General features: G+C 40.8%; 1 protein-coding gene and 1 long non-coding RNA gene across 2 annotated transcripts in view; both read right to left on the reverse strand.

Annotated features, from left to right (window-relative positions):
• LOC128471945 (uncharacterized) overlaps window positions 1-25,013 on the reverse strand; it is a 73,334-nt gene that overhangs the window by 19,048 nt on the left and 29,273 nt on the right. The window lies entirely within an intron of this gene.
• On the reverse strand, window positions 464-24,870 carry PTGES3L (prostaglandin E synthase 3 like). Its single transcript, XM_053453936.1, has 8 exons — window positions 24,748-24,870; window positions 23,517-23,630; window positions 8,312-8,378; window positions 7,126-7,224; window positions 4,030-4,119; window positions 1,296-1,358; window positions 715-745; window positions 464-553 (listed from the first exon to the last, which is right to left on the reverse strand). Exons 1-7 carry the CDS (start codon window positions 24,750-24,752, stop codon window positions 734-736), a joined length of 450 nt encoding a protein of 149 aa, XP_053309911.1. The 5' UTR covers window positions 24,753-24,870; the 3' UTR covers window positions 464-553; window positions 715-733.

Below are 25,013 nucleotides of genomic sequence, written 5' to 3' on the forward strand. Positions count from 1 at the left end.
TGTAAGCGTTGCGTAAATTGTTGGCACTATATATAGTTGGCACTATATAAATAAAAGATAATAATTTGGAGTAACGAGAACAAAATAGAGCTTTAAGATCACAACCATAATGTTTGGAGAGGGGTCAACAAGGGCTATAGTGAAAAGAATACCATCCAAGAAAGGAAATGTTATCTTGTGAAAATCGATGGCAAGATGAATGAAGCATGTTATTTTTCATATGACTCCGCACCCCAGGAGCTTTTGTCTAAGGTGACTTCATATGTTGCCCTACAATGAAAATTTAACCTCAACTATGCAACACTGAAAGGCTGTAATTCTGCCAAAGAAAATTGTTTCATTGTATGTCTACTTTTGTATTGCGTATCATTGAGTTCATATGTAGCCAGAACAATTTAATCCATTCCCTAAACATGTAACATGTATGATCTAAATTTCAATGGTGATAAAACAATAGACCAAATTTAAAAATAATAATTTATTAGAAACACAGAAAATGAAAAACTGATGTTATTTCCATCGTTCTGCTTTCTTCATTCTGAGGTCTCAAACACTAGAAAAAAAGATTTTCTGTGTTAAAGGATATTCATGAAACATTTTTATTAAGCTATAGTATTAAAATATTAGCTCACGCATGCACCTTTCAAGTTCATTTTGACACATACTTCAATATTGTTCACATTAAAAGGCTGAGTTCAGCACTGGAATACTTACAGGAACCTGTAGGCCAATGTTACATATCTTCCTGGCAAAACAAGACAATATACTGTTTAATGTCACAAGAAAGATACCATTTATTGGTTTAACACATTCTCCATTCTGCCTTAATGTAATCTCAACATCTAATTGTAGGCACTATTCTCTGTAAATCCACATATATGGGCACAAACTTCGCTTTCTTAGTTCTCAGGGAAATACTTAGTGGAAAGGAAATCAAGGGAGAAATGAGCTATAATATTGAGTATGGGATTGGTGTATTCACCATTTCATATGATGACATTGTACCCAGTAGAATAACTTTATAATGTTGACAAATCACAATTACCACTACCCTTACTATTCGCTGTGTAGCTTATAGGAGTGTGAGTCACTGATAATGTAACATAATGGTCCTTTTGATATGTAGCAGTGAGAAAACCACTCACTGTAGTTTTCTCTGATTTTACATACCAGAACATAAAGGAGTTGCTGTTAGATTGCATGACTTATTTACCTATTTGTCCTGGAATCATAAGACTGGTATTAAATCACTAAGAAGGTATGCTTTAGTTTTATAAACATGCCATACAACTTACATCTAAATCTTCAAGGTCATCCATGCTGGGAGGCACTCCCTTGTCCTTAACACTATTTATTAACTAAAAAAAAACATATTTGTTATGATGAATGATGTGACATTATCTTTTATGCTTAGCCCTAAGTAATGATAATGGACTGGATTCAAAGTTGTAAGTAAGCATATCACAAGTAATAGCAATCAAATCTTTTAGATTGGATGATTGACTTAAAAAGTGGTCCAAGAAATAAATTTATAATGCCGTGTTTAGTATTTTTACTTCTTATGTTATATATATATAAATGCAAAAAAGCTAGTTTCAGCAGGGCCCTTCTTTACCTTTTGCTTCTGCCAAACATTTTATGTTCTGCTCTACTCATTATGTTCTGCTTACCTGTTGTACAGAGCTCAGAATATGGTAGCTCATTATAAATTAATACATTTTAATAAAAAAAGATATCAAATTATTCCGGAAACCATTACGCAAAATCTTATCGTCTCAATATTTTCTGTATTTCGTTTTATTTATGTTGTCACTTACTATTCCTATTACTACCTATTATTACTACTGGATATACATTTATGTTACGAATGTGTGGTTTAAAATTACTCCAATTTCAAGTGTACTGCAACACTTTTTGGAGTAGTCAATAGCACCTAATTTACTTCCATCAACGATATCATGATTGGATCACAGGCATTCGTGGGCAAATTCAAAAAAGCCTACTGGGGGAGATGGGGGAAACAATAGGCTGTTTAGAGTAAGTTAACTAGACATAAGCTGTAAAAACATGTAGTAGTCAGCCAAAAAAAACAACAAAAAAACAAAAAACAAACTTTTATTTAATTCTGTAAACCCCTCTGTTGTCAGAGTGGTTTGGCCTGATCTCTTCCTCTCCCTCTAGCTGCCCTCCTCCCCTTCACTCTGATAGCTGCTTTTTTACAGCACTTTTTACATGCTGCAGACAGAAAGTAGTTTTATTTTAAACATGTATTGTACCTAGGTTAGTTAATACTCCAACTGGGGTGTCAAAGGATAGTTTATATCATTGTGGATTGGCATTGCAGGCTGTTTTTACATTTTTGTACCTTTTGTGACCAAGGCTGTTTTAACACTTTTGCGCTTGTGTTTAGCTGTAATTTTCTCTTCACCCATTTAGTCTACCCACACAAGTTATACCGTATTTGCTCGATTATAAGGCAGTTTTTTTCAGAGCAAATGCTCTGATCTAGGGATGCACCAATATATTAGTGGCTGAAATATATCGGCCGAAAAGGGCATTATCAGCAAAATGCCGAAGTAAAAAAAAACAAAACAAAAAAAAAAGTCCGCTGGGGCCAGGCTGCTTACCGATGCTTTGGTGGCACAGTGTGCGAGCAGCGTCTCTTGTACTAGCCAGGTGAACAGGAACCCAGTATGCACATCACATGACTCTGCTCCCCTCCTTCTTCCCCTGGGGGCAGGACAAGAGAAGTTGCAGAGGGAAGAAGCCGGGCCCCTGCAGAAGTCTGTGTTTGTGAATGAGTGTGTGTGATAGCATGGATGTGTAAGGGGGCGGTAGCATGGCATAGGGAGGATGTAATCACGCTCCTATCATGCCCAGGTTCCTGTATGTACTGGCTGCCTGGGCATGATATGAGTGTGATTGCTGATACACACACACACACACACACACACACACACACACACACACACACACACACACACACACACACACACACACACACACACGCCTTTTAACCTGTCCGGAGCGGTCACGAGGAATTTCAGCTACACCATTGAAGTTTAATATGCAATCGTTGATCGCCTCCTAAACTCTTTTAAAATGGGCGTTTACCGCCATACAGTGTACCATGGATGTTGATGACCCGGGAGGTCCCAGACATAGGCGCTGATCTCAGTGTTGCTGAATGCCTCAACATGGAGTGATGTGCCTGACCCGTCATAGGGCGTTAAGGGGTTAAGCAGACATATTGCTGGCTGCACTTCATGGGAATTATAGTTAAAGACTGGAGTGTTGGTGGCCTACACTACCCACTAACTGCAGCTCCCATGATATACATTCAGCCATTATGTTACATTTTTTATATAGCCGCTGCAGATTCTGTAGGACAAGTCAATAAAATAATGTAAAAATCACACAATAACAAACGGAGAAGAGAGTCTTGCTTACAAGATTACAAGTAGTATAATAGTAGTTGTGGCTAATCTTTACCACTCCAACTAGTGTAAACTAAAGTTCTCATGTTGCGCAGCTTAGTTACTACTGTGGTCATATTATTTTCCTATTAATGAGTAATTAACATTTGCCTCCCACCAGGAAACCCCACTCCCTGGAAAAAATCCTGCACACGCCCATGGATTCGACTATGGTATGTTTTTACATAACTGACACTGAGATTCTTTCAAATTATTAAGCCAGTAATAGGCGATTGCAAAGGACTGTCGGGTTGGATGACTTTCTAAATTAGTCATTCTAAGAAATCCAGATGATTGTAATCGCTTAATGGTAACAGTTAGGATTAGATTATCAATGCAATGATCAACGCTGGCTTTTGCACTACATATCATTTATGCTTAGAACACAAAGTTAATTTATAGTCACATCAGAAACCCTAGACAGCACTAAACATCTTATTGTTCTTACTGACATATTTTAACATATGGCAATGTTCTAATTTAGCAACAGTTGTTTTTTCTGAAACTATAACCACGTTGGTTAACAGAATGTGCAATAGTAATAAATACTCACATCTAGATAATGTTCAGCCATGGCCATCTCTCCTTCTTCTTCTGTATCCCAGTCTCTCCAGTTATCAAAGTCTACGGACAACCAAGCTGGCTGCATACAATAAGACTATTATAAATAGTTTATAAGGAAAAACATGTTATGAAACTCCAATTTGATTTCTTTATTACTATTATTTTTACTGAAATATTGAAGCCCTCAATAGCCTCACCTATTATATATGTAGGAAGCTTTATACAAAACATTTAATTTGTTTATTATTATTTCTACTGAAATATTACAGCCACAAATGGGTTCCCTTAAGCTTTACCTTTACACTAGTCTTAAATTAAAATGTGGATTGTTTGATTTAAAATGTCCACCAACCCAATAAATGTTTTCCATTTTTGATATTAGCACTACAGTATACTGCAAACATTGATTGGTTCAGTAGTACTCTCTTGTGTGATCCATTTATCATACACAACAGTGGCCAAAATATACATTCACCACTATCCTGAAATGTTTGCATGAAAATCAAGTGAAGAATGCTTTAAGGGAGAAAACAATGGTATCTCACTCCTCCAATTGGTAAGCTTTATACACTCACTGGTCACTTTATTAGGTACACCTGTTCAGTTGCTTGAAATTCAAATATCTAATCAGCCAATTACATGGCAGCAACTCAATGCATTTAGGCAGGCTGAAGTTCAAACCGAGCATCATAGAAACATAGAAAGTGATGGCAGATAAGAACCATTAGGCCCATCCAGTCTGCCCAACCTCTGAGTACTTTCCTTAGTGTAAACAGAAAAAGAACCAATATTCCACGTGTGATAAAACCAAATAAACAATAAATACTTCCCCACACTAAAAGCAGCTTCCAAAACCCAAAAATTGATGTTGGATTACTTTCCTTAGTACCTGCCCTTATCCTATATCTAGCTTGGCCTTATGCCTATCCATGCTTGCTTAAATGACTTTACTGTATTAACATCTACCACTTCTGCTGGGAGGCTATTCCATGCGTCCACTACCCTTTCAGTAAAGTAATATTTCCTGATGTTACCATTAAACCTTTGCCCCTCTAGCTTATGACTATGTCCTCTTGTTGTGGTAGTATTTCTCCTTTTAAATAAATTATCTTCCTTTATCTTGTTGATTCGCTTTAAGTATTTAAATGTTTCTATCATACAACCCTGTCACGACTTTCTTCCAGGCTATATATGTTAAGATCCTTTAACCTGTCCTGGTAAGGTTTATCCTGTAATCCATGAACCATTTTACTAGCCCTTCCCTGTACTTTCTCCAACATATTTATATCCTTCTGGAGATACGGTCTCGAGTACTGTACACAATACTGTACTGTACAAGTGAGGTCTCACCAGTGATCTGTACACTTCCCTCTTTCTACTGCTAATAGCTCTCGCTATACAACCAAGCATTCTGCTAGCATTACCTGCTGCTCTACTGCATTGTCTACCTACCTTTAATTACCCCTAATTCCCTTTCCTCGCACGTTGATGTTAGGACAGTATCAAATATTCTATACTCTGCCCTTGGGTTTTTATGCCCTAGATCAGGGCTCGACAAATCCCAGGCGCCAGGTCTAGGTTTTGTCAGCCTCTTACATCCAGAAAAAATTGTGGATGTAAGAGGCTGAGTCACCACACGGGGGCGCTGCTGCTGTCTGCCCAGGAGTCTGGGCAGACAGCACAGCCACACAGAGCCCGCCCCCGAGCCTGAGATCACTCCCACGGAGTGATCCTGTAGGCTGAAAACACGGTTGCTGGAAAACCAGCAATCGTGTTTTCAGCTGCCACAGGCAGCTTCAGGGAAGGGGGTTGTGTGTTGATTGGGCCCCCACACAAGTGTGGGGAGCTGACGCAACACCCCCCTGCTGCCTGATCGCTCCATGAGAGCGGCAGTGCAGCGTTAACCCCTTCAATGCCGCGATCGCTGCATTTAGGGGTTAATTCCTGTTTTGTAAGGGGCTCTGCTGCTGGTGGTCTGCCTGGAAGCCCAGGCATGCCAGCAACAGCAAAAACGAGCCCCCACAAGCCCTTTGATGGTTCCTGTAGGCATGGAAGCCTACAGCAGTCATCAAAGAGACTCCCCCCTGCAATGGCTGGTCTATAGACCAGCAATTGAGTCCCAGCTGCCAGAGGAGAGGGGAGAGGGTTCTTTGGTCTCCCCATGAGTGTGGAGACCAGCCCCAACACCCCCCCTGCTGCCTGATCGCTCCATGAGAGCAACAGTGCAGTGTTAACCCCTTCAATGCCACAATTGTGTATGACACATTTGTGGCATTGCAGGGGTTAACATTTGTCCCCACAAGCTTGTGGGGACTAAATATCAGTCAATGCTGTGCTCCAATAAAACATCAGCATCGAAAGAGTTAAAAAAAAAATAATAAAAAAAATAAATAAAGCACTGACCTGAAAGTCCAGGGTGCTTCCAGGTCAAACGTTGTGATTTTAGTAAGTGGGCTGATGATCAGATCACTCCTGACCAACTGTTAGTTTAAAAAAATCCTGGCTCCTAACTTTTTTACCTGGCGCCTGGATTCACAACTAATCTGCCCTAGATGCATTACTTTGCATTTATCCACAGTAAATGCCAATTGCCACAGCTCTGACCATTTTTCCAGTTTATCTAAATCATTTGCCATTTGGCTTCTCCCTCCAGGAACATCAACCCTGTTGCAAGTCTTTGTGTCGTCAGCAAATAGACATACCTTTCCATCAAGACCACCAATTGAGCATTGTTTAAATGCGACAGCCTACCTGAATATTGTTGCTGACCATGTCCATCTCTTTATGACCACAATGTACCCATCGTCTGATGACTACTTTCAGCAGGATAATGCACCATGTCACAAAGCTCAAATCATCTCAAACTGGTTTCTTGAACATGACAATGAGTTCACTGCATTCCAATGGCCTCCACATGTAGTTCTGAAGGCAAAAGTAGGTCCAACCCAGGACTAGCAAGGTGTACCTAATAAAGTGGCCAGTGAGTGGAAGGATCGATCTTCCTACTATGTTTAACTGATATGGTTATCATTTTTGATACACGCAAAGCATTTTATGTAAAAATCTGAATTAACTTGGCTCTCACCTTATTATTTTCCTTTGTTAATCGTGGCCAGGCAACTTTCTCTTTCCATTTCCTCAGAAAACAGGTAATTGATCGGTCAGATCGTTTCTCTCTGGAATCCTGCACATATACTAAGTACTATTAGAAAGTAGCCAGAGAACTTCAGCGTCTCAATGTTTGTCATCAGATAGGACCCAAAGATATGAAAAACATTTTTTGCATGTATACATAATGTAATTTCCAAGAATGGTAGTAAATCATATGGTTGAAAATTACCTTATATTTGTCAGTTTCATGATCTTGACCGAGATTACCTTGCTAAAAGCTTTGCTTCTGTAAATGTTTACAAATCTGATGTGCTTTCTAGGTGATCTAATGAGCATTTGCAATACTATTTTACTGGTATGTCTCCTTAAGTAGTATATAAAAGTTTAAATATACCGTATATTCCGGCGTATAAGACGACTGGGCGTATAAGACGACCCCCAACTTTTCCAGTTAAAATATAGAGTTTGGGCTATACTCGCCGTATAAGACTACCCCTCTACCCAGTATACAACAGCCAGCCAATCACAGCAAGCGATGTACCTTACCGGTGATTGGCTGGTTGTTATACAGACATATACATACACTGCCCTTACATGCACACATACATATACACATACATATATATGTACACATTCTAACATACGCCTGTCCATACATACACATTTATACACTGCCCTCACCACACACCCCTGCCTTTACATACACAAAACAGACCTCTAGATCCCTAATGTTGGGCTAGTTAGGGGGAGGTCGTGATCTCCCCAACCAGCCCTGCTGATCAGGGCTAGTTGGGGAGATCACAATCTTGCACCTACCTCGGTGTGGCCCTGAAGACCGGCCCAGGGGAGGGGGATTCTCCATTCGCCCCTCCCCTAGAGTTTGTGGCTTTGTGGGGGAATCTCCGTCTCGGTAAGTAAATATACCCGGCGTATAAGACGACCCCTGACTTTTGAGAAGATTTTCTCGGGTTAAAAAATTGTCTTATACGCCAGAATTTACGGTAGGTTAGAGAGCATGATAAGAAGTGGTGATCAGAGAGCGGTTAAGGGAATTAAAAGGTTAGTTAGATACGGAGCAGATGTATTACATAAGGTAATTACATAAGGTAATTTAATTTGTTGCTTGTTACAGTGGTATAAATAATATAAAGCATACATACATTTGGCTGCACTCTGTCATATAAATGAATTACATTGTAAATTGGAGTATTATCTTCATTGAAACAGCTGTAAAAACAAGAACATGGTTCGCCATCAGTATATCAAGCAAAACATTTTAAGCATGACAATGACTATATTTTCATTTACTTTATTATTAATTCTAACATCTACTAATTTAGAGCTTGACAAATGTTTGAGTATAGTACAGAAAAGTAGTTATCAACATTTTTGGAAATCAGATTTTATTACTTTTTGACAGTGTGGCAAGTTACTCCAATAAGACGAGATAAATTACAAATGGAAATAGTTGACACATGGAAAAAATGTTACAAGTGCCCCAAGTTTATTGGTTAGAATCTAATTCTTGTCCATTGAACTAAGTTAGCATGTTTAACAGAGAACAAACGTCTGGTATGGGGGTCTCCGGTGTACACAATACTGTATCTCACCAGAGATATGTAGGAATGCGTAACAACCTCCCCTTTCTACTTCTAATCTCTTGGATCTTTAGTTTGGCCACCAGAAAACCTTTGATTTAATCTCTCATTACAATCATGTTTTCTTGATTAGTCTCTAGAGGTGGTGAAGTGTTTGCTTACCTTGATTAATGTGAAACATACTGGATTTAAAATAGATAATCAAGATATATTATTTGATACGTTCTGATTCCCACCCTTCAGAGATGTGTGTTCTTTTATTATTTTTGTTATTTTATTATAGGTTGTGGGGAGTTTCAGTGAGTGTATCATATGCTTTTAATTATTTTAATTGGTGGGTCTACTTAGTTATTTACCACAATGAAAATCTAGCTTTTGACAAAGCACCTTTCGGTGCAAAACACATTAAGCGGAATTTGACCGGCTGGTATGTTTGTTTTGGGAATGGACTGAACATCCAAATAAATGATCTATTATCATTTTTTTTAATGATATACTACTTGTTTGTCTCTTTTTTGAAGGAGTGCCAGTACTTTGTTACAATTTAGTAAAGGAGTTTAAGCAATTATGGGATGGGCATAAGGCTAAACTAGATATAGGATAAGGCCAGGGACTAAGGAAAGTACTCAGAAGTTGTCATCTGCCGTCACTTTCTATATTTCTAATATTAATAGTTTGAGAGAAGAGGGAGAGAGGATGTGATAAAACCATTTAAACATAAAAGGGAGTTTCTTTCAAAAGAGAAAACACCTCATAAAACTAGAGAGCCACAGACTTAGATGTAATGTAGGTAAGTTTACTTTATGGAAAGGGTAGTATATATATGTGGATCAGTCTCCCAGCAGTAATAAATAATATGGTTAAGGAATTTAAGCACCCATGAGATCCTGTCCTGAAAGTGAGCTATCACTTTTTTTGTCTTAAAATTAGGATTTACAGAAAAAAAGGCAGACTGGATGGGATGAATGCATATTATCTGGTATAATTTTTTTTCCAGTTTTATAGTATGACAGATGGATGCTATCCAGACATAGGCATTTGTCTGTTTGAGAAGATTTGATGGCCTAGAAGAACACAGGGAAGAGTTTATATACTACAAATAGGTCCTATTTTTGGTCAAGCACAATTCGCCCTTTAACATTAAACTTTGATTCAATCACAATATTTCTGCATCTAGTGTCTGTCTATAGTAAGTTTCCAAGATCTGCCTTGTGAGTGTTAGGATATTTCAGGATTTTTTCACTTGTTAGCTTGTTGGATCCAACAAGCTTGGGTTGTAATTTTACAGGGCAGGAGTGGCAGCTGCCACAATGTGAAAGAGGCACTTGAGCTGCCAGACACCAATGCCTCTGTCCCCTTCCACTTCAAGTAGCAGATGTGATATTAGCATGGGTAAGGAGCTGTAGCCCCAAGCTAAATTGGGACTAAACGGCATCATGATTTACCTTTTTAAGACTAATGCAGCAATTCTGGTGACCACAAAGGAGGTGTCCGAAGTCTTGAACAGGAGGTCTTCTGTGTAGAATTTGGATGCTAGAAGCTACTTTCAAATCAATGGAGTATACAAAGCATCTTTTTAACACTGGGGACTGCTGCTGCACGGTATACAGATACAACCCTAGCAGCCAGTGTCCATTTTACCTTCTGTGGGTGTCTTAAGTCTATTAAGGATTGAAGATAGAATAGACAAGGGAGAAAAGAGAAGATGAAGAAAGAAGATGTGGAAGTGGTCGGCAGAAGCGGAAGTGGTCGGCAGAGAAGGTAGGGAAACACTTAGAGAGTGCGAGAGAAAGAGAGTGAACGAGAAAGAGAGTGAATGAGAGTGAATGTGGGCAACGGCATTTGGCCCATTTGGACATGTCTATTAATTTGTTTTTATTTTGTGTCAGGTTCTTTAAAATTATGTAATTCTATTCTATGTCCAATTTCCTTGATCCAAAATTAAAGACTGATGGCTTTGCAAGTCATTGCTGGATGGTCTCTGAAATAGGGACGATCTTTCCCCCCCCAGAGGGTACAATCTTTGTGTATCAAGTGGATGGACAGTGATTTTCACTGCCCACCCTTGTGAGGACTAAAGCAGTCTTGGATATACCCCATCTTCTCCTACCTATGGGCGTAGGTTTATTTATTTTATATACCTCCACCATCTGACAAAGCAGTTATGGGGTCCATGCCCCTCCAAGGACTTGCATTCTACAAATAACTAATTAGAAGTGTAGATAAAGGGGTTGCAGTGGATGTAATCTACTTGGATTTTGTTAAGGCATTTGATACTGTTTCACACAATAGGTTAGTATTCAAACTGAAAGAAATTGGTCTAGATGCAAATTTTTGTTCTTGGGTAGAACCTTGACTTAGTGATAGTATACAGAGAGTTGTCATAAACTGTAATTTTTTAAGGTGGACAAAAGCGGTAAGTGGTGTCCCTCGGGGTTCTGTTCTGGGACCAGTTTTATTCAACATATTTATAAATGATCTTGCAATAGGCATTGAAAGTCATGTTTCCAGATGACACTTAACTCTGTAAAGTAATATAATGTGAGCAGGATATTACTTTGCTGCAGAGCGATTTCAATAGACTGGGGGACTGGGCACACAAATGGCAGATGAAATGTAATGTAGATAAATGCAAAGTTATGCACTTTGGGGTAAGGAATGCACAAGCAACTTACACCCTAAATGGTAGTGAATTTGGGATTACAACAAATAAGGATTTAGGAATTGTTATAGACAACAAACTAGGCAACAATGTGCAATGTCAGTCAGCAGTTGCTAGGGCTAGTAAGGTATTAAAAGGGGTATCAATTCACGGTATACAAATATAACTGTTTCTTTATAAATTAATGGAAAGACCACATCTTGAATATGCTGTGCAATTTTGGGTACCTATTCTAAAGAAGGATATTATAGCACTAGAAAAGATGCAGAGACGGGCTACAAAAATAAAAATAATGGAACATTTTAGTTATGATTAAAGGTTAACTAATTTAAATCTGTTTAGTTTGAAGAACGGTGCCTCAGAGGGGATATGATAGCATTATACAAATATATTCGGGGCCAAAACAAGCCTTTGTCTGGAAACCTATTCGTGAACAGGACTATACATAGGACAAGTGGTCACGCATTTAGACTGGAAGAAACGAGAATAAGTCTAAGGGAAAGGAAAGTTTACTTTTACAGTAAGGACAATAAGGATGTGGAATTCTCTGCCTGCAGAGGTAGCTCTATCAGAGTCTGTACAGACATTTAAACAGCAACTGGATGAATACATGCAAAAACATAATATTCAGGGATATACTTTTTTTAAATTATGGTAAAACAGCTTCTTGATCCAAGGCGGGATCTGACTGCCATTCTGGGGTCAAGAAGGATTTTTTTCTCCCTAGTTTGTTGCAAAATTGGAGATTTCCAGTACCTGCATTCAACCTGCAGGAGGAGCTCGAGAGTTCTGAAAAGGGTCTGGATAGACCCTCTGTGAACTCATTAATTTTTCTATTGTTGAAGCCACCTTGTGAATGGCGGCAACGTCATTTACATGATGGCGCTTGTGGTTGCTCTTCGGAGCAATCACAAGGCTATCGGGGTAGGGGGGTTGTGTCACTACATGCGTCGATATTGAGGCATGTCAGCAACACCGTTTATGCTTAGACGGGCGCAGCCGCGATCTTTGATGATCGGTGTGGCGGCGGCCATTTTTCTTGTGGGCTTTCCTCCCTGGATCCACGGTCAGCCTCACTTGTAATCCACTTGCGGCGATGCAGTGTCACGGACTGGGTCCAAGCTGATGGCTGGAAGGACCCAGCGCGCCCGATGGTTGTGTGCAGGAGTCTCGATGCAGTAGCGGAGTCTGGGGCAGGGCCTGGTGCAGGGTGACCACACTCATCCAGGAGTTGAGCACCTAGGGTAGTGCAGCCAAACACCAGGGCCCTGATATGGCAGCAGATGAAGTCCAGAACAAACAAATCCTGCAGGCACCCTGGAGCAGGCATGAAGCATATCACATGGATCACGAGCAGGATGCTGCAGGCTGGGAGAATGAAGGCTAAGCAAAGGGTTAATGTAGCAGACACAAAACAAGCAAGAGAAAGGGAGACCAGGCAAGAAACATGATACAAGATATACACGAGAAGTGGCTAGAAGCATGACATGAATTGAAAGATATAAACAGGCACAAGACAAGGAATAAACATAACCTGACAAGACATACATGGTACAGGGCACAACAAAGGACAGGGAAGAAGGCAAGGAACACAGGGGAAGGAGTGAGGAGCCGGAACCCTCGGACGCTTCTCCTATAAGCAAGGATAGGGCATATTAACAGGGACATGGGGAGAGGAGAGAGGAACCGGAATCCTCAGATGATTCAAGGAAGAAGGGCAAAGGTACATAAGAGACAGACAAACATGAATACAGAAAATAAGCCTAGGACTACAAGATAACTATTGGAGATTTCGTCACATGATATGGCCATAGTATGCTTAGCCCACCACTACGCCAAAGTACTCCAATAACGGTGGGTCCTAACGCTAATCCCTGCAGACAAAGATACAAAACAAACCACACATGGAAACTAAACACATAGCACTGAGACATACCTTAGACTGCAGACTGCAGACTGAGACAAACAGAACACACAGGTGGGGCACACCTAATAAAGGAAGCAGAGCTGAAGCAAAGAGCCGGAGCAGAAGCAAGGAATGGAAAATAGAACAAAGCAAAAGGAAATCCAGGAATGGATCAAAGCAAAGCAGAGAAACTACAGCAGGACAGATATGCAGCTCCGCAGCCTGGGCAGACCGTGACATGCAGCTCTCGTTATCGCATTGCACTGCAAGCCCGTTCATGTACAGGTTTTGTCGTTAAGGGGTTAAAATTGATATGTGAGATGATATGGATTCATATACTTTGGGTGACCTTTTAAGAGTGATCACATATCACTAGGGCTGCAACTAACGATTATTTTAATAATCGATTAGTTGGCCGATTATTTTTTCGATTAATCGATTAATCGGATAAAAAAAATGAATGTAAATTTTTCATTTATTTAAAATAATTTACTAAACAAATGATGTTAAATACAAACAGCAGAATAAAAAAACTTTGATAATACATTTCTTGTCTTTATTTCCCAACCAGCCCCCCAATATATGCACATTTGAGCCCAGGCTTGCTACGCTGCCTCCCAGACATGCCATGCTGCCCCCCCACATATGCCACGCTGCCTACCACAGCACTCCACGCTGCCTCCCACATCTGCCACGCCACGCTGCCTCCCACATCTGCCACGCCACGCTGCCTCCCACATCTGCCACTCCACGCTGCCTCCCACATCTGCCACGCCACGCTGCCTCCCACGCCACTCTACCCCCCACATGCCACTGTGCCTGATACGCCTTATACCCCCTGAAACACCACTCCATCCTCCCCAGACATGCCACCCTGCCCTCCCCACATATGCCACGCCATGCTGCCTCCCACATCTGCCACTCCACAATGCCTCCCACATATGCCACGCTGCCTCCCACATCTGCCACTCCACGCTGCCTCCCACATCTGCCACTGTGCCTGATACGCCTTATATCCCCTGATACCCCACTCCATCCTCCCCAGACATGCCACCCTGCCTCCCAGACATGCCACTTCTCTACCCCCAGATATGCCACTCTACCCCCAGATATGCCTTATACAGCCTGATACACCACTCCGTCCTCCCCAGACATGCCACACTGCCCTCCCCACATATGCCACGCCATGCTGCCTCCCACATCTGCCACTCCACAATGCCTCCCACATCTGCCACTGTGCCTGATACGCCTTATATCCCCTGATACCCCACTCCATCCTCCCCAGACATGCCACCCTGCCTCCCAGACATGCCACTTCTCTACCCCCAGATATGCCACTCTACCCCCAGATATGCCTTATACACCCTGATACACCACTCCGTCCTCCCCAGACATGCCACACTGCCCTCCCCACATATGCCTTATATACTGTATATGCCTTATACCCCCAGATATGTCACTTCACTGCCCCAGGATTTAGATTCCCCTAAATTAACCCTAAACTCCCCATTAACCATAACTGCCCCTAAATTAACCCTTAACACCCCCTTAACCACAGCATCCCCTAAATTAACCCTAAAGACCCCATCAACCACAGCATCCCCTAAATTAACCCTAAACACACCATTAACCACAACTGCCTCAAATTAACCCCAAACACCCCATTAACCACAGCTGCTCCTAAATTAACCCTAAACACCCTATTAACATAACTGCCCCTAAATTAACCCTAACTGCCCCTAAATTAACCCTAAACACCCCACTAACCATAACTGCCCCTAAATTAACCCCCACCTCCCCTAACTTTCAGTAGCCCAAATATATATATATATATTACATACATATATACACATTATATATATACATATATACACATTATACATATATATATATATATACACATTATACATATATATATATATATATATATATATATATATATATATATATATATATATATATACACACATATATATATATATACACATTATACATATATATATATATATATATATATATATACACACATTATATATATATATATATATATATATATACACACATTATACATATATATATATATATATATATACACACATTATACATATATATATATATATATACACACACATTATACATATATATATATATATATACACACATATATATATATATACACATTATACATATATATATATATACACATTATACATATATATATATACACACATATATACATATATATATATACACACATATATACATATACTTACAGTTAGATGAGTGTCACAGCCATGTGGTTCTGGCCTGGAGAAGGAAGGGGCGGGGCCAGTTGTCACAGTGATTACAGGGAGGGGGAGTAAGTAGGAGCTGCTGCTGTGAGACGGTGAGTCAGACTAAACGGATTCTATAATGAGGGGGATTTTTCAGAGCATTTGCTCTGAAAAAACCCTCATTTTATAATCGATAATAATCGATTCAACTAATCGATAATGAAATTCGTTGCCAACGAATTTCATTATCGATTATTATCGATTTTATCGATTAGTTGTTGCAGCCCTACATATCACTATTCCATTGGAGCTTCATTTTTTTTTGTATGTATATATAATGACACATCACACTATTGCTCATTACCGAGGAGTTGGTCTTTCCTTTTTTTCCCTTTAATATGCCACATGTTAAGAGAACATGATACATAATTTTATGATATATATACCGTATTGGCTCGAATATAGGCCGCACTTTTTCCCCCCACTTTAAGTTTTTAAAGTGGGGGTGCGGCCTATATTCGGGCTCTAGCGCCCGACGCCCGGGACATGCAGTCCCGGGCGCCGGGCAGGCAGCGGGGTTAAGATACAGATCCCCCGCAGCGGTGCAGGGGACCTGCATCCTTCTCCCCGATACGCTCAGACAGCCTCCCCTGCCAGCACTTCCCACGGGGGGGGGGGGGGGGTGCCGGCACGGGAGGTTATCTAAGCGTTTTACCTCTGCCCACCCCCGACTTACCGGAGCAGACTCCCGGGTGTCTTGCGGGGCCGGCGGGAGACATTTACGCAATACGCGCATGCAACTTCCGGTACCGGAAGTTGCATACGCGTATTGCGTAGATGTCCCTCGCCGGCCCCGCAAGACACCCGGGAGTCTGCTCCGGTAAGTCGAGGAGGGGGGGGGCAGAGGAGGACAGCGGCAGCGTATCGCGGGGAGGGAGGACAGCGGCAGTATATCGCGGGGAGGGAGGACAGCGGCAGCGTATCGCGGGGAGGGAGGACAGCGGCAGCGTATCGCGGGGAGGGAGGACAGCGGCAGCGTATCGCGGGGAGGGAGGACAGCGGCAGCGTATCGCGGGGAGGGAGGACATCGGCAGCGTATCTCGGGGAGGGAGGACAGCGGCAGCGTATCGCGGGGAGGGAGGACAGCGGCAGCGGATCTCGGGGAGGGAGGACAGCGGCAGCGGATCTCGGGGAGGGAGGACAGCGGCAGCGTATCGCGGGGAGGGAGGACAGCGGCAGCGGATCTCGGGGAGGGAGGACAGCGGCAGCATATCGGGGGGGGGCAGAGTGGCAGCATGTTTTTTTTTTGGTGCTTTTTTAAAGAAAAAAAACTTTTTCTTTAAAAAAGCACCAAACTTTTAGGGTGCGGCCTATATACGGGGGCGGCCTATATCCGAGCCAATACGGTATATCTGTCTTGAAATAAATTAAACATAACTTTTTTGTGTATCTAGGTAGATTAAGGTTGAAATAATAGAATTATATATTTACTAATGGAATGATATATTTACCCACTAGCCCTCCTATGGCAGCAATGGGTAGTTTAGGGTTAGCATATTTCTAATTTGCTTAAACTCTAAAATTGTTGTGATTGTATGGTATGAATGTAGAGTGAAAATGGGAGTCCATAAAGGGGAAACCAAGAGAATCGGGGCAACACGTCTAAGAGTTATCTCTGGCATCTACTTCCACCGAACTTTCTGCATCACCCTCCCACCACACTACCTCTCACCCTTTCTCTGTACCTTATGTTTGTCACCCCATTCCCTCAAGATTGTCTCTCCACCTATTGTATCAGTTTGTCTTAGTCTGCCAATTCTCATCTTGTCATACCCCTTGAATATATGTATTATATGAAGCGCTGCATAAATTGTTGACGCTATTTAAATAAAAGATAATAATAATAATAATAAAAGCTCCATGACTGGGAACATCACATGGTAGGACCATGCCCGGTCTATATGGTGATCAGCAACAGGGAGTACAACATTAGAAATAATTAGAGACTAAATGAAAGCTTATTGAAAGATCCAGTAAATACACAAGTACTCATTAATGAGGCCCAACAATTCCTGGCTAACAATGATAATGGGGAAGTATTGGACCCTACTCTTTGGTGTACATTTAAGGTGTATATGAGAGGAATACTTATTAAGATGGACAACAGCGAGAAGAAAAAGAGGGAAGCAACTCTGGCAGAGCTACATATTCAATTAGCCAAATTACAGAGAATTAATAAAAATGAAGATGATATTTTTAAGCTCCAAGAAACAAAAAGATCAGAAAAAAATAGTGATGAAGGAAATAGATAAAATAAATCTGATGCTCCTACAACTTAGACAAAATGGTATTATACCAGTAATAAAGTTGAAAAATATTTATCTAACAAGCTCAAAAACAGTGAAAACTGAAACAATTATGATTATCATCGGTAATAAACAATTCCTCACTCCAAAAGTAATTTCCAACTCCTTCGCCACCTATTATAAATATTATATTATTCGCCTCCTTCGCCATTCTATAACTTACATGAACCCCCTCACTCAACCTCAGAGATGGATCAATCTTTACAAAAATTGAATCTCCCTAAGATCTCAGGGTCCCAGGAGTTTTTAAATCAAACCCCATTCACTGACAGAAATAAATAAAGCAATTAAGGATATAATACCAGAAAAGTCTCCAGGCCCAGATGGTTTATCTTCTTATTTTTATGTAATCCTACAGCAGTTTATAGCCCACATACTACTAATATTATTCTTTTCATTATTTTTCACGGAACGGCTCCCTATGGAGCTATTACAAGCTGTGATTGTTCCAATTTTAAAAGAAGACAAGGACCCAACCTCAACACTTAACTATAGGCCCATATCTCCAATACATTTGGATATCAGGCTATATTCAAAAATGGTGCGCAAGTATGTAAATAGAAAAAAAGAGAATTATCTGAAACTGGAAATTTGGTTAGTGAGGACAGAGAGAAAGCCGACATCTTAAATGCTTTTTTTTTCTTCTGGTTATACCAAGGAAGAACCAATGACAGAGCCTCTAAAATTGCTGGCTAAATTTAAGGAACCGTTGCAGAAACATGGGATTGGCTGACACAAGAAAAAGTGCTCAAGCAATTAAATACTGTAAAGGTAGACAAGGCCCCTGGACCGGATACACCAAAGGGTACTGAAGGAGCTAAACCTAATTCTGGCCCAACCATTATTACTAATCTTTAGGGATTCTTTCCGTTCAGGCATAGTTCCATTAGATTGGCGCACGGCAGATGTTGTGCCCATATTTAAAAAGGGATCAAAATCTCAACCAGGCAATTACAGGCCAGTAAGCTTCACATGGGTAGTGGGGAAATTATTTGAAGGGTTGCTAAAGGTATACATTCAAGATCATATCTTGATTTATAATCCAATTAGTAGAAGTCAGCATGGATTTGTGAAAGACCGGTCTTGTCAAACCAACCTATTAGCATTCTATGAAGAAGTTAGGAAAAATATAGACCTGGGTGTGGCTGTAAATGTGATTTATCTGGACTTTGCTATGGCATGTGATACGGTTCCACATAAAAGGCTACTCTATAAATTAACATAAATAGGCTAAGGGACAAAATAGGGTCTTTATTTGGATCAGAAATTGGCTAAAAGATAGAATGCAGAGGGTTGTTGTGAATGGATGTTTCTCAGCCTGTACGCAAGTGGAGTGCCTCAGGGGTCTGTCCTCGGCCCTCTTCTTTTTAATTTATTAATAAATGATCTCCCAAGCTGCATTGAGAGCCATGTCACAGTTTTTTTGCTGAGGACACAAAAATAGGCAGGGTAATTCAGGCAAATCTTGATATTTCTTCTTTGCAGGAAGATTTGGACAGAGTTGAGGACTGGGTGTGCAAGTGGTAGATGAAGTTCAATATAGAGAAATGCAAAGTTATGCATTATGGTGTCAGGACTCGGGTGATCAGGTCAGGTAGGAGCCCATGCACAGGGGATACTTGGGGTTCAGTCTGTAACCCACGGTGCATGATTATGCAAACAAAGACACCACAAGCAGAAATCCAGGTAATGCAGTGTATTTTATGTATATAACAGGACCAGCAAATAAGGGTAATACAGTCTAAGCAAGAAACCGGACATATGGCAAAATAAAATACCGGTAATAATTTTTTTGGCAGGGAGCCCGCTTGGAAGGGCACGAAATGGCAGAGAGCCCGCTTGGAAGGGCACGAAATGGCAGAGAGCCCGCTTGGAAGGGCACGAAATGGCAGAGAGCCCGCTTGGAAGGGCACAAAAGGCACACAGCCCGCTTGGAAGGGCACGAAAGGCACACAGCCCACTTGGAAGGGCACGAAAGGCACACAGCCCACTTGGAAGGACACAAAGCAGGGCATCCACTTGGAAGGACACAAAGCAAGGAATCCGCTTGGAAGGACACAAAGCAAGGAATCCGCTTGGAAGGACACAAAGCAGGGAATCCGCTTGGAAGGACACAAAGCAGGGAATCCGCTTGGAAGGACACAAAGCAGGGAATCCGCTTGGAAGGACACAAAGCAGGGAACCAGGAACAGTACAGGTGCAGAGCCACAGCGGAAAGGTCCATAGACTTCAATACGAAGGCCCTGACTGAAGGGCAGGTTCATAAAGGCAGGGTAATCCCAGGTAACAAGGCCCAACTGGATGTATTGGCTAGGGCTCAACCCAGGTAACAAGGCACACCTGAGTTCTGAGTGCTCCAGAGGGCGGAGGGTGGCCACTAGTGGTAGCAGATTTAAACGCCACAGGTATAAAAAAAAGCCATGTTCAGGCAGTGAAAAAGTGGTTCCTGACAGTGTGGCAGAGTCTGTCCTGGTGCGTCTGGGTGTCAGTGTGGCAGAGCCTGTCCTGCTCTGTGTGTTTGTGTGTTAGTATGACACAGCCTGTCCTGGTGTGTGTGTTTAGTTGTCAGTGTGGAAGAGTCTGTCTAGGTGTGTGTGTGTTTGGATGTGGGTGTGGGAGAGCCTGTCCGGGTGTGTTTTAGGTGTCGGTGTGGGAGAGCCTGTCCGGGTGTGTTTTAGGTGTCGGTGTGGCAGAGCCTGTCCCGGTGTGTTTGGGTGTCGGTGTGGCAGAGCCTGTCCCGGTGTGTCTTAGGTGTTGGTGTGGCAGAGCCTGTCCTTTTGTGTGTGTTTGGGTGTCGGTGTGGCAGAGTCTGTCCTGGTGTGTGTTTGGGTGTCCGTGTGGCAGAGCCTGTCGTGGTGTGTGTTTGTCGGTGTGGCACGGCCTGTCCTGGTGTGTGTTTGGGTGTCAATGTGGCAGAGCCTGTCCTGGTGAGTGTGTTTGGGTGTTGGTGTGGCAGAGCCTGTCCCGGTGTGTGTGGCTTCAGGTGTCCGGTGTATGATTACTTTTTTTTTTTTTATTTATTTATGTACTCCTAATCCCATAAGATTCTATCCTATATTATCTACCAAGCACTGATGTCATCTTTATCCAGGACACATCGATGCCGAGAAGTTTAGATTGTGTCTATTTTAATCCTCAGCACCAGGGCCATGATACTCTCAATCTGCCCAAAAGATTCTAAGAAGTATTTTTTTAATCTCATGGACAAAATGTGAGAAATAACGTAAATATCGTACAATAACTTTATAAACATATACCAAATACACTGCACATATAGTTTGAAGAAAATATGCTTATAAAATGTTTTGGGTGTTTTTACCATTTGCTAATTAAAAAAAAATGTTCCCAGATTTCATTTACAAAATCTGGTCATTATAGGGTAGTATTTTTCATACAATATCTAAAAGGTATAACCCATTGGGGTTTGTGAACCGGGGCAGGGGGTTATACCTTTTAGATATTGTGCTAGGGCAATGGGATGTAAGGGTTTTTTTTCTTCTTATTATTTTTATTATCTTTTTTTATAATTTATTTTATTATTTTATATTTAGTTTATTTTTTTTTTAATTACACTGTTATCAGTGCAGTATGGTTAGAGGTCCTCTTAGGGTCCTCTTGAACATCACTTCATTACTGTTTATTTTTTATTTTATTTATTGTACTATTTTAGTGATTTTTTTTTATTGTTAAAAAAAAATCACTAGCACTTTTTTTCTTTTTGTTTATCTTTTTAGCTTGTGAGAAGAATGAGAAACATGGTTTCTCACTCTCCTCCCTGCGATCCCCCTGCACCGATCACACTGTGCCCGTGATCAGTGCATCATCGGAGTGATCGGATATCCCAGCAGGGTCTAGACAGTAACGGCTCGCGCCGGCAGCCATTACAGTAGATCGGGCAGCAGAAAGCCAGCCAGGGGGGGATGTGTCCGTGTCCACTGCAAGAAAGCCAGGACGTACCGGTACTTCCATAAGGGTCTTTTGTGATGCGTTTTCTGGAGGTACCGGTACGTCCATAGGGGCTGAAGGGGTTAATAAGGTTTTGGTATCAGTATAAAGTGCTTTGTGTGACCACTATGTAGGAGTGTGTGTCTTGATGTGGTAAACAACTTAATTATGCTGTGGCCAATTCATATAACCAAAATCTCTCATTTATATTAAGTTTATATATAAGTGTTGCCAATTTTATTAGGGGGAGAAGAGCAGAGAGTTTTTGTTTTTTGTATACACTGTACAGCCAATTACACTGTTTTTGCAGCATGCTCACACCTGTTTGGTAGGCTTCATTTTACACATTTGTATTATTTGAGCCTGGGACTAGTTTAGCGGACTGACATTTTTTCCCCCTTTTTATATACTACTTGTTATGTTGTGCCTAGCCATTGTACAGCGCCATGGAATACGATGGCACTATATAAACAATGAATAAAAAATAATCATAAATGTTTTTACATTTTTTTAGCTACCCCAATCCAACTGGCAATGTAATGCAGGGTGAGGGGAGGCATATCTCCCATATGGTAAGTTTAGACATTTTCACCAGTTAGGGGGTCTATATTTGGGCACCATACCTTCCCAGGCTGGGACTCACACAGGTCACATTAGGTCTATGGCTCCCAGGTGGCATTCTGACAAGGCACATTCTTTCAGGATAGATTTGTGAAGAAAGAGAAAATATATTTCTTTTTCTTCCCAAATCTATCTGCTTTATTCTGGCCTCTTAGTATACTTCTGCAAAAGGAGGAGAGGGCACGCCCGGAAGGCCAGGTACACAGAGAAGTGGATGAAGTAAGAAGACATGGGGAGAAACGGATGACGACGGAAGACAGAAGAAGAAGAAGAAGCAAGAGAAGGAGCTAAGCTGCAAGAAAGGTGTCAGGGACACAGAAGCAGTTGGTCAAAAGATAGTGAGAGAGAGACAGCATGAGAGTGTAAATAAGAGTGTGAGAGAGAATAAACCACAGTGTAATGTTACGTAATGGATGTGGCCATGGTTTTGGGGGGGCAGCATTTCATCATTGGACCCAGGGAGCACAATGTTCACACATGAAATCGGGAAAGGATGGAGGTCACTCTTCTCACAGAGAACTTTAGATAGCAAGAAAGAAAACATGCATTTCAAAACTGCTTTGGACATCACTACAATTGTGCACAATAGCTGAGGAGCGAGAACTTTTATTCTTTTATACTGCTGGGATCCCAACATGCTTCCTCTGGAGCATTGTGAGAAAAGGCTTGTGGGAGTGCACTACTTTAGTTATTGGAATATCAGTGGCTGTTTGCTGCTGGGGGTATAAAGTTCTGATTGTTTGGTTGTTGGATGGAAGCTTGCTAAGATTACTTTTTCTAGGGACACAAGCCACACATGTCAGAAGTTTATTTTGTTAACTGTGCAATATTATTATTTATTATTTTATATGTATGTAACATAACAATTTGACTTACAGAGACAATATGTGTGATGTTTTTAAACAGGTTCATGTCTGTTTATTTATTTTTTTTAAATTGCGTTCAACATGTCCTATCCGGTGGTCCATATCAGATCAACAGTATGTGTACTTACCTAAAAATCACCTTATTACTTTCAATTTCTACTTTCACATCACGACTGTTCTCCACGCAGAATTCCAGGAACACATATCGTGGGCGGTCGAACCAGAGTGTTTTCGCAGGTTTCCTTTATGGAAATGTTTTTTATTGGGAAAAGACATTTAGTGGAGCATATTTTAAAACACATCCATATTTTAAGTTGCCAATAAGTAAAACACAGGTAAGTAAAATGCCTGTGGTATTTCGTAAATCAAAGTGATAGAAAAAGAATCAAGTTCAAATAGGGACCAAATACAGGGACCTATGGATGGTGCTTCAAGAGCCCCATGTGGTGCAATGTGGCTGCCATAAAGTGGTTATTTATTTTGAGAATGGAGCATTTGGATAATGTCGGTCGTTGCTGCCTTTTTGTGATTTTAGAAATGTATTCTCAGAATTATATTACTTTTTATGTAATACTTTCTTAACTAAATAAGCCATTTTTGATTTGATAAGAGGGGGGAGCTGGGGAGAGATAGGAAGATAGATTTGGTATGCTTATGATGAGCAAAACCAAGCAAAATAAAATACATTAATGTCACATTTCTTTAAAAATAGCCTTACTTTAAATCCAAAATAGTTTTCAATGCACATTTCAGGATGCTAGACAATTGGGACACATACCCCTTTATAATTCCTTAACTATTTTTATTTGTTTGCATATACCTGCCTTTATATGTATAGCTTTGTGTCAGGGTGGAATCAAGCTATATATAGTATAAATGATAAAAGGTCCTTGAAAAGGGACTTAAACATCACTATAAAAACAAACTTTTTTAATCACACTCAATTGATGGTAATTTCAAAAGTAGTATTCAATACAGATAAATCGACTAATGGGAAATTTATAATCTCATTGACTATGATACATACCTTTATTGCCATTAAAAAGTAAAAAAACAAGTTGTTTTTTAAGTATGATTTACTTTTAGACTTAAAAGACTTTTGAGGACAGCTACAGGAAAAAATAGGAACCAAGTACAGAAGTACCAGTTTGGGGGACTGTCCCCGGAAAATGGATCACCCTAGAAAATGTCCCTTATTGTTCATAAAACATTCTTTTGATTAAACAGGAGAATAATTATGATAAAAAAGAACACATGTGGGTTTGCTTTACCAGACAGACCAAGCTACATACATATACAAAATTCTTAACTTTGAACTATTTTATAGTGTATAATTATAATTCACAAACATTGACATACCTCATAATTGTTGTGTTATGTCCACAAAATGAGCTCCAGAAAGACTTGTATCCACAGGTTATCACTATACACTAACGGGCACTGTGTGATGGTTCTATTTACATAGCTGTAAGTTAGTCAGCACTCCTACTATTTTTAGGAACAGCTGCTATCTGTCCTACCTCAGGCCCTCCCCCTCTTAGAAACACAAGAAGAATTTCCAGAGCTTTCCAGACACATGGACATGGGAAATAATAAATCAGTACACTGTGTTTGGGACACTTGTA

Source organism: Spea bombifrons, chromosome 13 (assembly GCF_027358695.1).
Source record: "Spea bombifrons isolate aSpeBom1 chromosome 13, aSpeBom1.2.pri, whole genome shotgun sequence".
Lineage (NCBI taxonomy): Eukaryota > Metazoa > Chordata > Amphibia > Anura > Pelobatidae > Spea > Spea bombifrons.

What these genes read in the sequence shown, in the direction of transcription:
- PTGES3L (XM_053453936.1), bottom strand. An exon ending in AGTAATAAGGTGATTTTTAG is followed by an intron (nt 8,379 to 23,516) that starts GTAAGTACACAT and finishes TTGTTTTTACAG; the next exon opens with CTGTTTCAATGAAGATAATA. An exon ending in TAACAAAGGAAAATAATAAG is followed by an intron (nt 4,120 to 7,125) that starts GTGAGAGCCAAG and finishes TATTGTATGCAG; the next exon opens with CCAGCTTGGTTGTCCGTAGA.